Consider the following 23,265-nt stretch of genomic DNA (forward strand, 5'->3'; position numbering starts at 1 on the left):
CCTCAAGCCAACAAGGTTTCCCTACTCATCCACACATCTGAGTAGGTTAGGTGGGCAGCTCAGCCATTTTTTGAAGACAGAGTTCTGAGTGTTTTTTGCTTGATTCACTGCTATCTCTGCTGAGGTTTATTAGAAGGTTGTTGCGTACGTGGATCTCCTTCCATATGAGCAACATCCTAGATGGAAGTAGATCTAGGATCCTGAGTGGGTGCTGTCTGCCTCCCTTAATGGCTCAGCTTTGAGCTGGAGTGTTCACTGCTACCAGAACACTTTCCTCACTAAGACAAACATGGAGATGAACCTGCATGAGCAGGTCAAGTCCTCCAGGGTGTAGTGATGAGTTCATCACAGTACAGGTTTCTTTGTATTTTAAGATGTGACTATTCCAACCACAAAGACATACATAACTCTCATGCAGATTGAAGATGCAGGTGTTCAGTCTCAAGTCACAAGGTGAGATTAGGCACCATCTTAGAGTCCGAAGGAGATAAAAGCCAAGATTCCAAGACCTGGGGGTCCACGTAAAATCACAATTACTACAACCAGGATAGGCAGCTAGATCTACAACATAAGGAATGGGTCCTAAGCATTCTTCCCTGTCTGTTCAAGAGCCCCAGATGGGGTTAGCTCACAAGTGTGCTCTGAGATGGAAAAAATACAGTTAAGAGTTAAAGTTGGTCTTGACACAGAGATTAGAGCCACATTATAAGGTGGTTATTCCACAGTTTATTCCATCTAGACGAAGGCCCCATTCCCACTATTGGTAGTATTTTCTTCTCCTCTAGGAAGTTTTAAAGAGAGAACAAAGAGGCTGGCTAGAAACTTGCAGAGAAAAGGATATAAAAATGAGTACTTATAGGGACTTTAATTAATGCTAGCAGCACTATTGTCGTCAGAAGAGGGCGTCTTAGAAATGTTAACATCAGGCATGTCTTCTTCAACAGGAATTGCAAGTACATTGTCTTTTACTCTGGAAAATAGAGAAAAGGAATAATTAGGCAAGAAGATTTCACAGCCAAGTCACACAGCCAGAGAGCCCGAGAACCCCCTGTCTCTGAGGGGCTTGGGGGGAGAGTGGAGTACAGACAGCATGTTGGAAAGGATCTAGCATCAGAGAACTTCATCCATTCTTTCACACATGCACTTATTCCTTCATTAGATATTCACTAAGTCCTTGGAGGCTAGGATTTTGAAGGTCTGTCTTACATACTTTGGGTAAGTCGGCACGAGGGACTGATCCTTGGAGAAGGACATCATGCTAAGAAGGGTGGAGGGAAAGCTCAGGAGAGGAAGACCCCAGAGGAGATGGACTGATACAGTAACTGGGGCAATGGATGTAGGGGTGTCAGAGTCAGTGAGACTGGCTCAGGACAGGGCAGGCTTAGAGCTGCTGTACATAGTGTCGCTATGGGCCGCAGGCGACTTGACGGCACATAACAACAACCAGGTACTTTGCTGGGTGCTGGCATCCCAATGATGGCTTAACCGATATGCTTTTGATCCTCGAGTTCAATATGGTCGAATTTAGTTAATAATTACTCAAACATATAAATGCAACTTGGTTAATTTTATAAAGAAGAAGCATAGGGATTCACATGATACTAACAGGGAACCATGATTAGTTTGGGAAGAATTTCGGAGATAGTGCTGCTTGTGTCGGCAGTGTGGCAGCCGAACACAGCCAGTCAGAGGACATAGCAACTACACACGTGGAGGCTGGAGGAAACACAATGTCATTCTCTCTGTAGCTCCACCAGGGAGCTCTGGTGGCCTAATGGTGGCAAGCTGTGTTGCAATCCTGAAGGCATGCAGTTCAGGTCCACCAGCTTCTCTGCAGAGAAAAAGATGGGCAATCTCCTTTCATATGATTAGCTATCTCTGAAAACCTACTGGAGGCTCAACTATGGGTCAGTTCTGACTCAATGGTACACAAAACCAAAAACTCTATCTATCTATCTATCTATCTATCTATCTATCTATCTATCTATCATCTATTTCTATCTCTCTCTATCTATCTATCTATCTATCTATCTATTATCTATCTATCTATCTATCTATTCATTTGTTTATGTATACACATACACACAGAGAGACAGCGTAAAAGAGGAAGACCCTTGTCAAGTTGGATTGACACAATGACTGTGGCAATTGAGTCAATTGTTTTGGAGACTGTTCAATATGGGGCCATTGTTCATATGGTTGCTGTAAGACCATAGTGGACTCAACAGCACACAACAACAACACGTATATTGTTTGGATTTTAATTGATATTTTAATGGAAGATTATAGAGAACTTGGATTTCCATTCATTCATTGTTACACATTTTTCTCCTTGCTTCCCCTCCCTCCTCAGTTAGCTTTTCTCTTTGAAAAAAAAGAATTCTTTCCTTGTTATACAGTACTGCCCTCCCTCCCGCCCCCTCCACTTTACTATGCAGCTCTTATTCTGGATTCTTGTCATGCCAATAATATCTAATAATATTCCTTTTAAACAATTCTCTCCCTTGTCTATAACATGGATATTGTATATGTATGGGAGCTCTGATAGCCTTGTAAGTAGGGAATTGCACTGTCAATACAAAGGCAGGTGGTTCAAATTCACCAGCTGCTCCAAAGGAGAGAGAATGATGTGCTGTTTCCTCCCAGGTGATTTACAGCCTCTGAAAATCTGCTGGAAGGTCAGTTCTATATTAGTTCCAACTTGATAGCAATGAGTTATATATATGTACATGTGTGTATATGTATATATATGTGTATATGTATGATTCTCTCTCTCGCACACACACACACAGAGTTGTTGTTGTTGTTGTGTGTCTTAGAGTTGGAACTGACCCATAACTGACCCTCCAGTGAGTTTTTGGAGGCAGTAATTTACCTGGGAGGAGATTGCCCATCCTTCTCCTGTGGAGTGGCTGGTGGATTTGGATAGCATGCCTTTAAGATTGGAGTGCAGCCTCTTAAGGCCACCAGCGCTCTACATGTGTATATGTTTATAGGCATGGGCAGCATGTATAGATATATATAGCAATATATAGCTGTATCTCCAGCAGGTTTTCAGAGACAGAGACATGGGAGGGGCTTGCCCATCCGTCACCTCGTGGAGCAGCTGGTGACCTTGAACCGCATGGATTGCAGTGCAGCTTCTTGCCACTAGACCACCAGATTTTATATTAATTGTTGTTGTTTACTGTTATGTGCTGTTGAGTTGCCTGCAATTCATAGTGACCCTATATACAACAACCCTAAACTCTGCTCTATCCTGTGCCAATCTTATTGTCTCTGACACACCTACCCCCATTACCCCAGTCACTGAATCAATCCACCTCATCGAGGGTCTTCCTCTCCTGCCCTGTCCCTCCACACTCTGAAACATTACATTTCTCTCCAAGGACTGGTCCCTACTTTCAACATGTCCAAAGTATGTCAGGTGAGGATTCAGAATCCTTGACTCCAAGGAGAAACCTGGTTTAGCCCTCTCCAGGACAAACCTGTTAATTCTCTTTAGCAGTCTATGGTATATTTAAACTCTTCTCCAACACCACAGCTCAAAGACATCAATTCTCCTTCTATCATCCCTAGTCATTGTCCAGCTATCTGATTCATAGCAAGTGATGCAAAGATCATGGCCTATTTCAGGTGCACCTTAGTCTCCAGACAGAAATCATTGCTCTTCAGTACTTTGGAGAGGTCTCTGACAGCAGATTTTCCCATTGTAATACTTTTTTTAATTTCCTGGCTGCTGGTGCCAAGAGTGTTGATTGTGGAGCCAAGCATACTAAAGCTGTTTACAATCTCAGTCTCTTCACCAGCCATCATGATGTTGCCAATTAGCTCAGTGGTGAGAATCTTTGTTTTCTTGATGTTGAGCTTCAATCCACATTGAAGGCTGTAACTCTTGACCTTCTGCAGCAAGCACTTCTGGTCCTCTTCAGTTTCAAAAAGCAGGGTTGTGACATCTGCATAATGCAGCTTATTGATGAATCTTCCTCCAATCCTGGTGCCACATTTCTTCTCATAGAACCCAGCCTCCTGAATAATCTGTTCTGCATATAGATTGAAAAGGTATGGAGATAGGACACATCCCTGCCATACTCCCTTCCCAATTTTGAACCATGCAGTGTTTCCTTGCTCTGTTCTGATGACTGCCTCCTGGTCCAAGTATAGGTTTTGCATCAGTACAATCAAGTGTATTGGTATTCCCATTCTTCTCAGAGTTAGCCAAAGTTTGTTGTGATTCACACAGTCAAATGCCTTTGCATAGTCAATGGAACACAGATAGACATTCCTCTGGTACTCCCTGCTTTCAGCCAAGATTCATCTAACAAAGGCTACCATATCCTATACCACGGCCTCTTCTAAACTCAGCCTGCACTTCTGGCAGTTCTTTGTTGATGTGCTGTTCCAGTCATTTTTCGATAATCTTCAGCAGAATCTTGCTTGCATGTCATAGCAATGATATTGTTCTATAGTTTCCACACTCTGTTGGGTCACTTTTCTTTGGACTGGGAACAAATATAGATCTCTTCCAGTCAGTTGGCCAAGAGGTTGTGCTCTAGATTTCTTGGCACAACTTGGTGAGCACATCCAGGGCAGCATCTGTTTGCTGAAATATATCAATTGAACCATCAGTTCCTGGGGCCTTGTTTTTGCCAGTTCTTTCAGAGCAGCTTGAACTTCTTCCTTCATCACCACAGGCTCATTGTTTCATGAAATTCTTCTGTGTCCTCCAATTCCTTTTGACTCTGTATACTCCTTCCATCATCTTTTAATACTTCCTGGATCGTTTAATATATTATAAAAGTATAATATATATGTTGTTGTTGATTGCTGTCAAGTTGAGCAAGACTCATAGTGAACCTATGAACAAAAGACCTGAATTCTGTTCTATAACTATCAACATTTCTCAAGGTTCATGGAGTTTCCAGAGGCATGTTGTTTAGGAAGTGGGCACCATTCCTGCTTCCAAAATATATGTATATACTGCCTCTGCAAGCCCTTTAGAGGGTCAGCATTCCAACTTGAGTGCTTCCCCGACCCGACCCCCGTTTTTAAAGTGACAGTAATTGTGCCTGCTGCACCTCTTAGGTGTGACACATTGAACGGCCTGCCATTTCTCTTCAGATCCTAACTACCCTGACTTTCCTCTTCCTCCGTCGCAGTTCATGGTGACTGATGTCTCTATAATCCTTAAACTCAAGCCTATCTAAGTTATAGACTCTCTAGAGATCACACCTCTTTCGACAATGTCAGGACTCACCTGTGCTTGGCCTTTTCTGTCTCTTCCAGCTCCACTTTAAGGCGGTCTGAAAGAGAGCGAAAACAACCTCAGAAAATGTACTGTTCACAGTAATGTAAAGTAAGAAAGTTTGAAGAATTTCCAAAGTCTCGGGCTAGAGTGAGAACTGCGGCCTTCTGTTGGAATAGCTGGTTGCTTAAATGATACATTTTTCAGGGGAACTAGAAAGGAGTTCTTTGCATCCAAAAAGTAATGCCTACCACTTATCACTGGCCCATAAATTATACCTTCAAAATGGGATTTTCATTTAAAGCTCTTTTCTTTGCTGAAACAAAGAGAATATTGAGAGAGGCGACACATTACATTTCAGCAATCGTTGAGTAATTGGGAAAAAAAAAGTTTCCCATCCTCTGAAAGCAAGATTTAGAAGGAGACAAGGCCAATCAGGAAAAGGCTGCTGCCCACATGGGCTGGCCAGCCGGCACTACCAGTGCTGTACAATGTGGCAGGGGATGGATTCCAGTCAGAAACCCCTACAAAGCCTGTGTTGCTACTGATGTGGATTTACTGCTGATGCAATTTGAGGTATAAATTCCTTTAGCTGACTGCTGTGAAAATGCTACTGTAGGTCCCACTCAGAGCCTCACAGCCGGACTTGTTAAGTGGATTTCCCTGCGGGAATTAGGGGGCTGCAGGAATCCTCGCAACAACATTCTGATGGTTTGACCAGTCAATCTTTGATACGAGGGTCTTCTTGAACATTTGCTCTTATTGGTAGTATATAAATTGATGGATGGATAGGTGGATGGGTCTATAGATATTTGGAGCCTCTGGGTGGTTCAAATGAATTGGCAGCAACTGGTATGTGTGTACGTGTGTGGGTGTGTATTTAGTATTATGGAATAGAATAAATATTCAGTAACATTCAATATTTTTCAGTATAGAGATTAATAAGATGCACAAGTATGTATATACAGTCATGTAACTACCCTTGCAATTATGATTTACAACATTTATTTCATTCTAAAAAGTTTCTTTTTCCCCTCTTTTTAGTTCCAATCCCATCACATTCCCTGGTAAACACTGATTTGTTCAATGTCCAAATACTTTTACTCTTTCGAACATTTCATAGAGATAAAATCACACATTATTAGTCCTTTTTGTACCTAGCCTCTTTGATATAGCATAATTTTGTGGAGGGGGAGTTTCATCAATTTTGTGGCTAGGAGTTGATTATTTTCTACTCTTCAGTAATAAAAATGTTGAGAATCTCAACATTTATTTACCCACTCACAAGCCGATAGAAACTGTAAGTGGCTAGTTTTGGGGTAAAATAAAGCTACTATTGACATTTCTATATTAATGCTTATGTTTTCCTTCTTCGTAGGTAAACACCTAGGATGGCCGCTTTGTACAGCAGTACATAAAAGTTCTGGTTACTTTATATCCTTGCCATCCCTTAATATCATCAACCTTTTTCATTTTAGTATGAAAAAGTATATGTATGTGTGTAGTGTATGTATTTAGTATATAGTGGCATCTCATTGTAACTTTAACTTGCATTGTCCTACTACTGATGTGACTAAGTCACTTTACTTATTGGCCATTTGTATCTCTCATTCTGTGAGGTATTTAGAAAATCTTTTGTCCTCTATCTTTTATTAAATTTGTATCTTCTTATCATTGAGTAGTAATTTCTTTATCTTGGATAGAAAGAAATTATTCATCAAATACATAGTTCACAAACCGTTTTCCCAGTTGCCTGACTTTCCATTTTCCTCTGAAAATGCAAAGTTTCTGATGTTGATGAAATGCACCTTATCAATTGGTACAAATTCTTCTTGCTTTTTTATATACAATCAAAGGAGATTTTGACTAACCAAAGGTCACATCAGTGGCTCAGTAGGAAAAATAGAGGCAATCTATAGCCTCAGAAACCCACTGGAGGGTCAGATATGAGTCTCTTCTAACTTGATGACAACGAGAGAGAAGGTCACAAGATTTACTACTATTTTTTTCCCAGAAATTCATTAATTTAAGGAAAGGTTTACAGACAATAAATTTTGGAAGGATGATAGAGATGAGAAAAGAGGTAGGGGAAACAAAAATTAATAAATAGATAAGTTGGATGAAGGGAAAAGTAATATTAAAATGAAATATAATTTATAAAAAGAAATTCTAAAAGAATTTTCACTCTTATAGCACATAGTTTTCTTTTTTATTGTATTCTTATGGTAGATTTGTTGTTCAACTCTTGTTTAATGTTGAGCCTCCATTTGATCATGATATGTTCCATGTTTAGTAAAGTGCTAGTTTAGTTAATGCTTTTGGCAGCTATGTTTATAGTGAACATTTATAGTTTGCTTATAATGCTCTTTTCTTTAGTATCAGGGCTCCTCCTATCAGTAGAACAGCCTGGAAACTGACCACAGACAGTAATTGGGCCAATCATAGGACTCAGTTAATTTTTTTCCATCTTTGAACAATCGGTTGAAATCCTGTCTGTTTTCTAGTTGTTTATGGCAGGAGAGAAATTCCTTTAACAAATTACCTTTTCACAAGTGAAAACAAAGTCTATTTCTTCTAGCAAAAGAACTTGAATTGCTTGAAAATTCCTTCTTATTTTCTTAATATCTCTTAAAGTCATCATTTATTGATACTTCCTTTGAAGTCATACAGGTTAAGGAGTTGAGTCACAAATTAGCTCTTTTTTGAAAAAAGTCATCTTCTTGTTCTGTTCCATACTTCTTTTTCAAGCTGAGCCACATCAGTTATTTCAACCATTTCTCATTTGACCAAGCTCTTTGACATTTTACATATCTGGTTAGGCTTTATTTTTATCAAAAGTCCTTTTAAAATGACGAGGTTTATAGCTAAATACAAGTTCCTAGCTGGCAAAACAGTTTATACTCAACTTCTTACCAAAGGGTTAGCAGTTCAAGTCTACCCAATGATACAATGATGATTCATACTCTATTTCTATTATAGTCATTGTTGTTAAGGGCCATCGAGTCAGAGCCAAGTCATAGCTGACCTTCCAGTGGGCTTTCTAAGGATGTAAATCATATGAGAGGAAATTGCCCATCTTTCTCCCTGTGGAGCACCTAGTGTATTTCAGCCACCTGCCTTTGGGTTGGCAGCTCAACTCCTTAACCTACTGGGCTCCGCTATGATTACATCCCAGAAAATCCTATGGAGAAATTCTGCTCTGTAGAACATGTGGTTCTCGTGAGTTGGAATCAACTCAATGACAGTGGTGGGGTTTGTTTTGTTTGTGTGTTTGTTGTTGGCTTTTTTAAAAAAATAGCTAAATGCATTCTTTCAGATGCCTCTAGACTAATAAAGACTGATAATTCTTTCAAACTCATAACAAAATTTTTTGTTTATTAAAAACTTTTATTTTATTTATTTTAATGAACATTTACAGATATTTTGGATTTCCATTCATTCATTGTCACATTTTTCTCCCTGCCCATTCCTCCCCACCACCTAGTTCGCACTTATCTTTGAAAATTAAAAGAAAAATTCTTTCATTGGTGTACAATTCCGCCCTTCTGCCCCCCCCCCGGCTCCTGCCCCTGAGAACACTCCACTATGCAACCTTCATTCTGGACTCCTGTGATAACCGTAATATCCAATCATATATCACTTTTAAATTGCTCTCTCCCTCATCTGTTTCAATGCAGTATACATAATTTATTCATTTTTCTCACTGTCACCCCACCCCTGATGTCAGTCCCATTCTATAACAGTGGCACCATGTAGTATTTGCCTTTTGTAACTGAGATATTTCACTCAGCATAATGTCCTCCAGGGTCACCCATTTTGAATAATATTGTATGAGTTCCTTGTTCTTCAATGCAGCATAGTATTCCATTGTGTGAATATACCAGAGCTTCTCTGTCCATTCGTTTGTTGATGGGCATTTGGGTTGTTTCCAACTCTTTGCTATTGTGAACAAAGCTGAAATAAACATGGGTATGCATATATCTGCCTGGGTGACAGTTAAGATTTCTTTAGGGTATATTCCTAGAAGAGGAAGTGCTGGGTCAAAAGGTATTTCTATTTGTAACTTTTTGAGAAAGCGCCATACTGCCTTCCACAGTGGTTGCACCACTTTACACTCCCACCAACAGTACATAAGGGTTCCAGTTTCTCCACAACCTCGCCAGCATTTGTTGTTTGCTCCTCTATTAAATTTTGGTATTCTGACTGGTGTGAGATGATACCTCATAGTTGTTTTGATTTGCATCTCTCTTAGAGCTGGGGATTTTGAACATTTCCTCACGTGCTTGTTGGCCATCTGAATGTCTTCTTTGGTGAAGTGTCTGTTCATATCCTGTGCCCATTTTTCAATTGAATTGTTTATCTTGTTGTGGTGACAAAATATTTTTTTAAGTTTCTGTATAAAAATGAAAGCTGACAATTAAAAAGCAATAGAACAAAAAAACCCATCCCAAAACAAACAATAAAACAGCTTTAAAATGTTTGTCCTTCATTAATCACTTTGAAAGACAGTTTGTACATTATTTATCCACTCTTTTCTTAATTAAAAAAAATAAGAACGACAGTTTGATGATATTATCAGCATTGAGTTGTTAAACTCTGGCATAGATTTCCATCTAAATATTGGTTAAAAAAAAAAAGATTCCTTTGGAAGAGACACTTGCCCTTTTAGAAATTCCTGAGAAGGACTATGACTCCTGTTGTTTTGTCAAGAGAGGCAAGTTTTAAAACATGCTGGTTACTCCCCTTTCTATACTGATTTCAGTCAAACAAGACCCAAATGAGGAAGTAAATCTTCAGAAGACAGAGCTGTTTAAGTCTTGCTCTTTGGTCCCTGAACTGATAGAGTAACTTCTGACTGGAAAAGGCAATTCATGATTCCAATTTCTCATGTCCTACTTGGCAAAACAAAAAAAGAAGAGAAGGTAACCTTGATATTTCCTTTTATTCAAGCTAACAATATAAACAGGATCAGTGCATGTAGTTGAGGCTTTAAAGAGTGTAATTAGTGAACAGGCATAACAAAGGGACTTCTAATGCCAAGTTAGTTGAAGGGTGCCTTGCCTGAGAAAGCACTGATGCTCAGTTAGGAGGAAGAGAAATACCACTGGCTCTTAGTAAATGTGTGCCTCTGTGGTTCACTCATGACTGCACGTCTGCATGTTGTCAGAATTTAGATCTTTGCAACTGTAGAACTACGGCCCTGTTTTCTTGCAGCTGGACTTCTGAAGATCATTCTTGGCTTGCAGAAGTTGTTCACATTCCTTGGCTAATAACCCTCTTTGTCCATCTTCAAAGCCAACAACCATCGCTCAAGTCGTCAAGATTCAGCTCTCTCCTTCGGCCTTATCCTTCCAACCCATTCATGTGATTAGTTTGGGCCCACTCAGATAGTCCAGGATAAGTTTATAAATTTAAGATTGAGCACCCTTAGTTACATTTGTACAATTCCTTTCACCATGAAAATGACATATTCACGAGTTTTGGCTGTTGGGACAAGGGCATCTTTGGGAGCACATTACTCTGCCTGCCACCTGGCCGGTAGCAGAAGTATCCACATAGCAAGTGTGGACCCTGCTGAAATGACAGACACCAAATTTAAAACATTTCATGTCTCAGTAGAATGGTTACATGATGCATCTCTCCTCCAAAGGATGCAGTCTCTTAGCTTTGACTAAGCTCATTGGCACTCACTGGTGACTTTTTGACCAGCTAACTAGTTCCTACAAACCTTCTTTCTTTCTTTCTTGGAGGTCATCTACATATCATGACCTCTCATTGACTTCACTTCTTCAACACTCACACTGTTCAGTGTGACCATCTTATATACAAACATACAGCTTCTTTAGCCCTTTCCAACTTCCCTCATATGTGTATATGCCTCCTCTTTAACCTTCTTATCTCAAACAAACAAACAAATAAACTCCCTCCACCCATTGCCATCGAAGTGAACTGACATCTGATCCTCCACTGGATTTCCAAGGTTCCTGACAACAACAACAAATTGCATGAGAATTTTGTCCATCATTCTCCCATAGAGCTGATAGTTCATTGGAACCACCAGAGAAGTGTGTGGCCTTTGGGTTAGAGAGCTGTTCCGTTGGACTGAGCCACTTGTTATGTGTCATCAAGTCACCTATAATTCATAGCGACCTTCTGTACCGTCGCTCTGAACCCTGCCCTGTCCTGAGCCAGTCTCACTGACTCCAACACACCTATCCTCATTGACCTAGTTATTGTGTCAATCCATCCCCTTCAGGGTCTTCCTCTCCTGAGCTGTCCCTCCACCCTTCTGAGCATAAGGTCCTTCTCCAAGGACTGGTCCCTCCTGGCTGTGTGCCCAAAGTATGTGATATGAAGCTTCAAAATCCTTGTCTCCAAGAAGAAACTTGGTTTCACCTTCTCCAAGACAGACCTGTTTTTTCTGGTGGTCCATGGCATGTTCAATAATCTTCTCCAGCACCACAACTCAAAGACAGCAATTCTTCTTCTGTCCTCCTTAGTCATTGTCCTCTCTGATGCATGCCATGTAATTGTGAAGACCATGGCTTGGATCAGGTGCACCTTACTCTCTAGACTGACATCTTTGCCTGGCTCCCTCTTATCTGTTGTTGTTGTTTGCTGTTGAGTCAGAACAGACTCATAGCTGAGCCTCTAGTGGGATTTCAGAGGCAGTAAATGCATAGAAGGAGATTACCCATCCTTCTTCTGAAGAACAGCTGGTGGATTTGAACCCATATCTTTGAGATTGTAGCACAACTTCTTACCAACCGGGCACCAAAACTCCCCTCTCTTATCTAGTCACCTAAATTGTTAGGATTGCCTTATGGAGGAAGAAACGTGTTCTTACTCTTCATTTTTTTTTTTAAATCTGTAAGCTATTCATTTCAAAATGAAAGCAAATTTAGGAACAGTTTATTTATAAACTGTCAAAGATTGAATCATAACTCCTAAATATATGTGTGAGTGTGGCTAGACCATGATTCTTACTATTATGTGGCTGTACTCCATTTTGTAATCTGATGCAATTATCTGCCTTTTGTGCTGTCCTATCAATCCTGACCTCAATGGTAATGAGGCAGAATTAGTGTGGAGTGAGTAGAGTCCCACCCTTACTCAAATGACACCACTGCTTGATTCACACTTTTCTCTTCAATAGTTAAATGCTGTTGTTGTGTACTGTAAAGTCAGAACTGACCCATAGCTGACCCTCAAGTGGGTTTACAGAGGCAGTTAATTGCGTGGGAGGAAGGAAACTGCCCATCTTTCTCCCATGGAGCAGCGAATGGATTCGAACTGCTTGACTTTGAGTTGGCAGCACAACTCCTTACCACTAAGCCACTAGTTGAATAGATAATATGAATATTATACATATTCCTATGTAATAAGTAAAAGTTCACATCATTTTTTTTAAAGTCACTGGAGTAAAACACCACTAACTTATTTCACAGGATAGACTCTTAGAGGTAGGAGAGTGACTCTTCTGTTTAGCTAATTCTCCCTTCTCTTAACAAACATCTCTGCCTGAAGACTGAAACCTTTCACGTTTAAAATAAAAGTTTTCACCATTTTACCTCAGCGAGTTCTCTTAGTAGTTAGTGCCTTGAGTAAAGGAGATAGAAAACCCTAAAACTCATTGCTATCAAGTTAGAACTACTCAGAGCTGACCTTCCAGCAGGTTTCCAGAGGCTGTAAATTATATAACAAGAGATTGCCCATTTTCTTTTTTTGAGCAAGTGGTGGATTTGAACCATCTGTGTTGGAGTTGACAGCACAACTCCCTATCCGCTAGACCACAAGAGTTTGAGGTAAACAAAACAAGGAATAATCAGCTTTGTTTGGAAACCAGGAGTTTCTGCAGGTAAAACTTGGATAGAAATGTTGACTTTTATAGAAATCCAGAACAAGAGTATCAGCTGAAGCCAATCGATCTGGATTCTAAACTGTGAGGGGCACTTTTTTTCCAACAACTACCAGGCTTTGTGCCTGTCTAGGTCCCAGGGTGCTAGCTGGTGGGGTGCAGAAGGCAGAAGATGTGAAAGCAGCTGCACAGTGACAATCTGACAAGGACTGACTCACCACATTCATGATCCTCGTGAGAGAGGCTGGGCTGCCGCTTCTTCTTCTTCCAGAGCACTAGAAAGAATACCGCACTGACCAGTAGGAGGGTAACAGCAATCCAGACTATGGGATCTTTCGGAGGAGAGCGTGGCTCAGATTTCTCTGGATCTAGAAAAGACCACTCGTTTTCAATCATCTGGCAGGGCCCTTAGAAGGCTTGTCTTTGCTGCTGCTCTGCTCCTTATCTACCTGCCTTCATCTCCCCAGGCCTCTAAGGCTAGAGGAGTCCGAAATCCCCAACTGGGGACCCCTGAAGGTCCCACTGTCAGGACTTTAGCAGCTAAGATTCAGACAGAGCTTTTAAGTCACATTTCTGGACTGAGATGCTTTTTATTTCCACAGGCTGGAAGGCTACTGACTGGATCTGAGAGAAGAGGTTCAACCCAGGCCCTTAGCTCTGGAATGTGGATAAGGTATCCATCCTGAGGCTCCAAATACACAATTGTCTGTTCAACGCCCTTCTTCTCTGACCCCATGTGTGTTTAGTCTCCGTGTTCTGAAGTGTCTCTTGCGATGACTCGGCTGTTCACTATCATCTGGGATCGAGTTGAGACACTTTGGATTTGGACAGATGACAGACTAACTCCAGCCTCCTGCTCCAATGGAGTGTATAGTGGACTTTTGGCATGTTTCATTCTACCAGGAAACCTTCGATAGCTCTCCCTTCCCTGAGGAAACAGTGTCCAAGGCCTCCTTATTGCTCAGAATTGACTTCTAAGTTTCCAAGAAGTTGAAAAGCAGACATTGGAGAAGAACAATGAGTGTTCCATTTTGTAACTATTTATAGGGCTAGTTCTGGTAGTAAATTCCAAACTACAGGGCCAGCTCTTTCGAGGGCCAGCTGACCTTCAGTTAGCTTGCCTCTTATTCATGGACACATCCTCTGTGCCTGAGACATTAAAAAAAGGTGTTAGTGGCTTTGCACAACATATGTAACACCTTTCAAGTCGGTCTCACCTTGTCTCTCTTGAGTCTTTTTGAATTGTTCAGGCAAGGAGGTTATACTTGCTAACATGAGGGCTGCTACCTTTGATATAACCAAAAAGGCCCTGATCCTTTATCAACACATAATAGAGGAAACAAAGAAGCAAGTCTCATTATTCCTGAGGCCACCGGAGCGACACACTTCTGAAGACGATGGTAGCCAGGATATTTGGGTAGCAGTTGAGTAGTAGAACAATGGTGATCCTGAAGAGAGCAGTGATAGACGATGGGAATTTGGGTAGAGGACTTCAGGACATGATGCTGCATGTAGTGATGCCGGTGGTTCCAAAAAAAGTGCAAATCTTCAGGCACAGCTGAGGAGGGGCTCTATTGCATCAAGAGAGGCTGCTGTAGAAGCGACTAGGACAAACTGGACAGCCTCATCATTGCCTGAACTCTCAGAGACGGAGGGCTTGAGGTGGGGAAGGAAAGCTGTACTAGGATCAGTTGTGGGGTTGGTCGGTCAGGACTGGCCCCAGGGGCTTCCCAGTTGAGTGTGTCTAGGAGCTGAGTTAGGTGAGAACGAGGAGATGCTAGGAGACAAGAGGCAAGCAAAACCAGAGGGCAGAGCAAAGGGTTGGGGGAATGCCAGGAAGGAGTTAAACCAAGAGGCGAGAGGAGGAACAAAGCAAGCAGAAAGGCAATGGAGTAGGAGGAGGAATCAGGGTCAATGTCAGTGATCAGGACAGTATGGATTACAGGAGACAAATATTGAAGTTCCTGCTTCTCAATAATAAAGGCTCAACTGTGGATGTTTTCCTTCGAGGGCAACAAGGAACCTTTCTAGTGACAGTCTGTTCACCTTTTCCCCCACATGGACTTCCCTTGCTCTGCACTGTGAATGTGCAGTAGTAAATCAGTCTGAGTCCTTCTCTGTCACGTGTGCTGATGTCTGCTATCACTTCCTGTGCCCCCATCAAACGCTGCTAATCCATGTGGTCCTGTTGGTCGACAGAGGCTGGACCCGGCCTCGAAATCCTACTGTTCAGGAAGCCACTGTCCATTTATTTGATGGCTACAATGCTTTTAGACATCTCTTCACCAAATTTTTAAAGTTCACTTATTTATTCCTTTGATGTATAGGATATAGAGTTCCTCTTCCTTTAAGAAAATCTCTTGACTCTCAAGGATTTGACATGTCTCTGAATATCCAAGAAAACTGTTTATTGGTGCCTCTTGTTTGAAATTTAGTGATGTATTTCTACGGAATAGAATTCAGACTGAAATGCGTGGTTTTCAAAAGTGAGTTTCTTTGTGTGCACATCACGGCTTTCTAACTCAACTGGAAGGTCTGTCTGCTTTCAAGGGAAGTGAGTGTGTGTTATAAATTTTCATTTTCTCTTTCCTGACCAACGATGTCTAGGATGGTTTTGTATTCATAATAAAAGTCATATGTATGTATGTACTCACACACATGCATGTCTGAAATGTATGCATTACTTTAATGAATAGAAGCATTATAGCTTGGAAGAAGTCTGGACTTAATAACCTAAAGTTTAGAAACTTCTATATAAAGTTACCTCAAATGAATGGGTCAATCTTGAGCAAAGAACATACTTCCTTGAATGCTCATAGGCTGCTAGGCCCTCATTCATGGTACCTCTCAGCCAATGAAGCCGGGGCCTTCTATCTGAGTCCTTTCCAGTCACTCAGTTAACACTATTGAGTTGGCTCTGACCCAGAATAACCTCTATTGGGTCTCTGAGGTTATAAATCACAACAGAAGGAAAATGCTCACCTTTCTCCATGGAGCTTCTGGTTGATTCGGGCCACTGGAGGTACACAGCCTTTGGGTTAGAAGTGCAACTTCCTATGTCCTCCCTAGTCCTTCCTATGTCCTTCCATCAGTCCTCCCTAGGCCCTTCCCAACAGCACCATATAATAGCCAAATTAGAGCTTTTGTGCCAATTAAGGAACCCTATGGAAGATCTGTCTTGATCATTCATGTATAATACCTGTTGAAATAAATTTTCATAGGAAGTAGCTTTACCTTTAACATACGGTTTGGAGAAATAACACATCTCTGTCCGCTCTGGTTGGGCGTCAGCAACACAAAGGACACACTGGATACTAATTTTTGTTGTATTATGAAGTTCAGTGTAGTATAAGCTGATAGACACATTGTAAAGTTCTGTGATATTATCTTGATATTTCTCCATGGTAGCAGGATACTTGGTAGTTGAGTTTTCCGTTTTAAGCAAAAAATACATTGCCTTAGGTTGTGGGTAGCCTTGTGTAGAAAAGCATGTCAGATTTATGTCAGACTTGCCTGATGAATTAAAATCTTCCTTGATAGCGGGTTGACTGAAGTTAGCTGAAAGCAGAAGAGAGGGAAATAAAAATCAGTCTAAATTAGGATGTATCTAGAACAACAAATATCTAGGTACCTTATCTGGAAATTCTCGGAGACACATTTGGGAAGCCTGTGTTGTCTAATATATGGACCTCAACACATAGTGAGAGACTTTTATTGAATAACTTCTATATTTACTTTTCAAGAATAGAGTTTTGGGGGCTCATATGTTTACTCTAGATAAATTAAACTTATGTTCACACAAAAAGCTATGTATAAATGTATATAGTAACTCTATTGACACTTTTATAGCTCTGGTGACATAATGGTAAAGAGTTGTGCTGCCAACCCAGAGGTTCATGGTTTGAATCCACCAGCTGCTCTGCAGGAAAAATACAGACAATCTCCTCCTGTGTGATTTACTGCCTCAGAAACCCCATTGGAAAATCAGCTGAGTCTGCTTCAACTTGAGGGCACATAACATTTATGTTGGTTGTGGTAGGTGCTGTCCAGCCAGTTCCAACTTATATCAGCTCTATGTACAACACAGAGTCTCCATCCTCTCAGACTCTGTTGTGCTTAAATTCATTATTGTAACCATTATGTCAGTCCTTCTCATTGAAGATCTTCCTCTTTTTCACATACACTCTATCAAGCTTAATGACTCTTTCCAAGGACTGACCCCGCCTGACAAGCTTAAAGTATGTGAGATGTAACTTCACCATCCTTGCCTCTAAGGAGCACTCTGACTGAACTTACAAGACAGATTTATTAGTTCTTTTGGCAGGCCATGGAATATGCAATACTTTGCTGATTCAAAGGCAGACATTCTACTTTGTTGTTGTTGTTGTTGTTGTTATGTGCCATCAAGTTGCTTGCGACTCATAGCAACCCTATGTACAAGAGCCCTAAACGCCGTTCTATCCTGTGCCAACTTCGCTGTCTCAAACACACTCATTCCCACCACTCCACTCACAGAATCGATCCATCTCATCGAGGGTCTTCCTCTCCTGCACTGTCCCTCCACTCTTCCAAACATGGTGTCCTTCTCCAAGGACCAGGTCCTTCTTGCAACATGCCCAGTCCCTTCTTGCAACATGTCAGATGAAGCCTTAGAATCCTTGACTCTGAGGAGCATTCTGGATTCACCCTCTCAAAGACAAACCTGTTTGTTCTCATAGCAGTCCATGGTATATTCACCACTCTTCTCCAGCACCACAGCTCAAAGGCATCAATTCTCTTTCTATCATCTCTAGTCACTGTCCAACTCTCTGATGCATAGCACTTAATTGCAAAGACCATAGCCTGGGTCAGGCGCACCTTAGTCTCCAGCCTGATGTTGTTGCTCTTCAGTACTCTTGAGAGGTCCCTCATAGCTGACTTTCCCAATGCAATTCATCTCCTGATTTCCTGGCTGCTGTTATCAAGAGTGTTGACTGTGGAACCAAGTAAACTAAAACTGTTAACTATCTCGAATCTCTTCACCATCCATACTGATGCTGCCAACTGGCCCAGTGGTGAGAATCTGTTTTCTTGATGTTGAGTTTAATCCATATTGAAGGCTGCAGTCCTTGACCTTCTGCTTTGGCCTTCCTTATTCCTTGTTCAACTTTCACATCCATTTGAAGCAATTGAAAATACCGTGGCGTGGGTCAGTCCATTTCATTTGCTGTGTGTTGGTATATGTCCAAGTTTAATAGAAGCCTAATTAATTACTTGAGAATTCTTATTCTTATCAGTACTACCCATTATTTCTTATGATCCACACAAGTACCGTTTCATAATCAATAAAGTGCATATAAACTTTCTTGCATATAAACTGTTTTCAACCAAGATCCACCTGATATCAGCTATAATGAATCTTCTTTCCCAGCCTGTTTTGAATCCAGCTTAAATTTCTGGCAGTTTCTGGTGGATATACTGCTACAATTGTTTATAAATTATTTTTAGCAAGATTTTACTCGTATGTTAAGATAGTATTTAATGTGTAAGATAATAATGATATTGTGCACAAATTTTTACATTCTGTCTCTACCTGTCCCATTTGGAAAGGCAAAAATATTAATCTCTTTTGGGTGGCTGGCCAAGAAGTTATTTTTCCAAATTTCTTGACACAGGCCAGTGAACACATCTCCAGCTGTATCCACTTGCTAAAACAATTGAATTGTTATTCTATCAATTCCTGGAGCCTTACTTTTCGCCAATCCTAACAGTGCATCATCTTTAACTTCTTCCTGAAATGCTCTTGATTCTTAATCGTATGTTTCCTCCTGAAATGGCTGTGTATTGACCAGTTCTTTTTGGTAGAGAGACTGTATTCCTGTCATTTTCTTTTGATGCTTCCAGTGTCACTCAATATTTTGCGCATAGAATTCTCAGTATCGCAACTTGAGGTTTAAATGTCTTCTATAAGCTTGAGGAACACCGAGCATGTTTGAGTTCTTTAATTCCAAGTCTTTGAATACTGTATTATAATATTATAATATAATTATTAATAATATAATATAATATAATATAATATAATATAATATAATAATATTTTGCTCTATCTTTTAGAGCTGCCCTTTGAGATATCCTCTGTTTAGCTTTGTTACTTCATCATTTCTTCTTTTCATGTTAGTTTCCATCTGTTCTGGAGTACATTTCAGAGTTTCTTTTGACATTCATTTTGATCTTCTCATTCTTGCTTTTAATGACTTTGAGTTTTCTTCATTGATGATGTTCTTGACTTCACTCCACAACTCATCTGGTTTTCGCTCATTAGGGTTCAATACTTCGGTCTATTCTTAAGATGACCTCTCAATTCAGATGGGAGATATTCAAGGTCCTTTTTTGGATCGTATTTAATTTTCTTTATTTTCAACTTGGAATTGATATGAGTAATGCATGGTCTGTCCACAGTCAGCCCTTGGCCCTGTTCTGACGGATGATATTGAGCTTCTCCACCATCTCTTTCCACAGATATAGTTGACTCGATTACTGTGGGTTCCATCTGGTGAGGTTAAAATGTATAGTCATTTATGGATGTGGTGTTTTGGGGTTTTTTTTTAATTTATTATGTTCTGGATGAAAGTTTACAAATCGTGTTGGTTTTTATTCAATAATTCTCATACATTTTGTCTTGTAACATTAATTATAATTAAATAAACAATTTATTAATTACAACGTATGACCACATTCTAATTGTATATTGCCTTTCCCTTTACTCAACTTAATAAATGCATAAAGAGCAAGGATATCAGTTTAAAGACTGAGGTGCTCTGGATCCAAGTCATGGTCTTTGCAATTACTTTATATACATCTGAAAGTTGGGCACGAATAAAGGTAGCAAAAGAAAAACTGATGCCTTTGAGTTGTGGTGTTGGAGATGAGCACTGAATATCTTATGAACTGTCCAAAGAACAAATAAGTCTGCCTTGGAGCAAATGCAACCAGGTGCTCCTTAGAGGCAAGGATGGTGAAACTTTGTCAAACATACTTGGAGCATGTTGTTAGGAAGGGCCAATCCTTGGAAAAGGACATCAGGCTGGGAAAGATGGAGGGTCAGAGAAAGAGAAGAAGGTCACCTAAGACAGATTAACACAATGACTGCAACAGTGAGCTCAAGCATGTCAGAGATAGGAAGCATGGTCGGGACAGGGCAAAGGTCTGATCTGTTGTTTATAGGGTCGCTATGAGTTGTAGATGATTCAATGGCACCTAACAGCAACCACAACACCATCATCATCTGTTTTTTAATTTTTACTTTCTCCTCTTTCTTTGCCCATCCCTGGTAACCATACATTTTGGTGTGTTTTTTTTAAAGAGTATTTGCAATGAATAAGTCATCAATTATACAAAATTTTTTCACTTAATCTCTAGCCTTATTTTTATTGCCAAGGGCATGTTTTTCCAACTGCTGGCCAATCTTTCCTCTTTGTTTGCAATTTTTCATTCCGACTTTTGCTTTATTGGTAGTAGCCCAAAATTGGAAACAGCCCACATATAATCCAATAATAGCAATGATGAGTATGACTGGATAAGCAATATAATGCTACCAGCTATAAAAATAACAACCTTTTGATACACGCAATAATTTTCATGAAGCTCAATGGCCTCATCTTGAGTGCAAAAGAGAGCGGGTCTTGAAAAGGTTATATATAAATGTAAGACTCCATTTATGTGGCAGTCTCAAAAAGAAAAAAAGTTGAAAACAAGGTCTTATAGATAGGTATGGAGAAGGTATGACCACAAGAAATAGCATGGGGTAGTTATTCTTAGGTGATGAAAATGTTATGAATCCTGATTATAATTTTGGTCATATAAATACATACATATGTTCAAATGTACAGAACTATAAATCAAAAGGAAAAAAGTAAATTTTTTTCTGTATGATCATTGAAGAAAATTCTGTAGTGACATTTTAGGCTTATCAAGGCCTAATGAAGTAGAGGAGACTGGTTTGCCAGTTTGTAGATTATTTACTATGTTATTTCCCTTCTGTCTGTGGGGCTCATGCTTCATACAGTAAAAAACTTAAAAGCAGTCAACAGGGGACTGGAGGGAAACCTCTCTGGAGGCTAAGGTGTGTCTGATACAGGCCATGGTCTTTGCAATCACTTGTTGTGCATCAGAGAGTTGGACAATGACTAACGAGAATAGAAGGAAAATTGATGCCTTTGAGCTTTGGTGTTGGAGAAGAGTATTGAGGGTACCATGGACTGCTAAGAAAACAAGCAAATTCATCCTGGAGAGGGTTAAACCGGGCTGCTCCTTGGAGGCAAGGATTTTGAGGCTTCGTCTGACATACTTTGGTCATGTTGTAAGAAGAGACCGGTCCTTGGGAGGGTGGAGGGCAGGTGCAGGAGGGGAAGGCCCTCTAGGAGAAGGATTGATTCGGTGATTCAGGTAATTGGGATGAGTGTGTCGGAGACAATGAGATTGGCACAGGACAGAGCAGAGTTTAGGGCTGTTGTACTTAGGGTCGCTATGAGTTGCAAGTGACTCGACAGCACATAACAACAACAACATAGCAAAGGTTTTGTCAGTGAGAAATCTTAGACCAAAGGAGAAATATGGATGTAAAAGAGGTGTGGACTACATGGCTATATAAGCGTATTAATGACCAAATAGTTTGTGTTTCTCACTTAGTCAATTTACCTTTGTTCAACTGGTTCTATCTGGTCTCCACAGCAAATTATTACTGATCTTTCAGAAGCAATCTATAAAAAGTAGAAAGGACTTTCAGTTCCCTACTCTCAGACCCTGAACTCTCTTCAAATGGACTTCCCAGAATTGGCTGTTCTCCGTCTTGTCTCAACAATAGTCCCCCACTCATACGTAGTGTCATCAGAGAAGGTAAGGAATCTGAGCACATCGTTAACTACTTACCCACCACTGACAATTCAATGTTCATCGTGTGCATGGGAATAAGTACTTTAGAACTCCTTCGATGGACGAAACATTTGTAATTGCCACTATCCTTGATTTCGACATTGTGGAGGCGGATGGTCCAATTTTCCTTGTCAAAACGTATGTGACGGTCCTTGTACATGGAATTAACATTGTCAGTTTTCTTTTTGCCCTGGTATAGCTCATACACTACTCTATCTTTCCCATCCTGCCAAAATACCACAAGTTCATCCAGGCTTATGTTTTCAGCGTTTATAAAGTTGCACGGCAAATTTGCAGTTTCGCCAAAATAAGCCAGAGTTTTGATGGAAGCTTCAACACCTAAAAAGGAAAAGATGGGGACAGGGAAAGAGAAAATTTAAAAACAAAAGCTTTTGTTCTTTTTTAATACACTACCTGGATGCTAATTTGACAGTGGCTGTAACAATGGATTTACACATAGCAGAGTTTGTAAGGATGATGCAACATCAGGCAATATTCTGTCTATCGTACATGGGTTAAGTATGATGACACATAACCACAGTAACAACATTTTATCAGTAATGATTAAGAAGAACTAGATCTTAAGCTCTGGGATTGTGCATCCATGCCAGGCAAATTGAGATCTGGAACTTTGTCCTGGATTAACTAAATCTGTGCCTTGTGCAAATGGCAATACCCCACAGCTTCAGTGTCCTCATTTATTTATTGATCCCTCCCCGCCTCCCCATTGCTGTCAAGTTGGAACTGATTCATCACTGTTCCTCCAGAAAGTGGTTGGAAGGCTGCACATCACACAGGAGGAGATTGCTCATTTTTCTTCTGTGGAACTGCTGGTGGATTCGAATCACCTTCTGGTTGGCAGCAAAACTCGCTGTGAACTATGCCACCAGAGCTTCCTGTTTAATGAGTGTCTTTATGTATTGTTGAGTGGCAATCAACTCCTAGCTGACTCTCCAGCAGGTTTTCAGAGGCAACAAACCACACTGGTGGAAACTGCCCATCTTTCTCCTGCAGAGCAGCTGGTAGATTGAAATCTCATACCTTTGGGCTGTCAGTGCAACTTCTTCCCACTAGTGGATCAAATGTTCAGAGAGCCTTTCCAGAATGTGGTTCTGTGAAATTAGTTCCCAGGACAGAAAACAGGAAAGAAAGAGACAACTTTGTGTTGGTCTGCTAACCAAAAATGTTGGGAGTTTGAGTCTATCAGTGGTTTGTTTTTTTTTAGAGAGAAAGGTGAGATTTTTTTATTCCC

General features: G+C 40.4%; 1 protein-coding gene across 1 annotated transcript in view; it reads right to left on the reverse strand.

The window, feature by feature from the left end:
* Positions 1-864: 864 nt before the first annotated feature.
* CD86 (CD86 molecule) overlaps positions 865-23,265 on the reverse strand; it is a 43,286-nt gene continuing 20,885 nt past the window's right edge. Inside the window, exons 2-7 of the mRNA XM_006884310.1 lie at positions 22,011-22,352; positions 16,338-16,661; positions 13,308-13,471; positions 10,765-10,819; positions 5,258-5,303; positions 865-970 (exon numbers count right to left, since the gene is read on the reverse strand). Of these exons, the coding sequence (XP_006884372.1) occupies positions 865-970; positions 5,258-5,303; positions 10,765-10,819; positions 13,308-13,471; positions 16,338-16,661; positions 22,011-22,352 (1,037 nt within the window). The remainder of the gene's footprint in view (positions 971-5,257; positions 5,304-10,764; positions 10,820-13,307; positions 13,472-16,337; positions 16,662-22,010; positions 22,353-23,265) is intronic.

This window comes from Elephantulus edwardii, unplaced genomic scaffold (assembly GCF_000299155.1).
Source record: "Elephantulus edwardii isolate Elephantulus edwardi_28Jun2011 unplaced genomic scaffold, EleEdw1.0 scaffold00032, whole genome shotgun sequence".
NCBI lineage: Eukaryota > Metazoa > Chordata > Mammalia > Macroscelidea > Macroscelididae > Elephantulus > Elephantulus edwardii.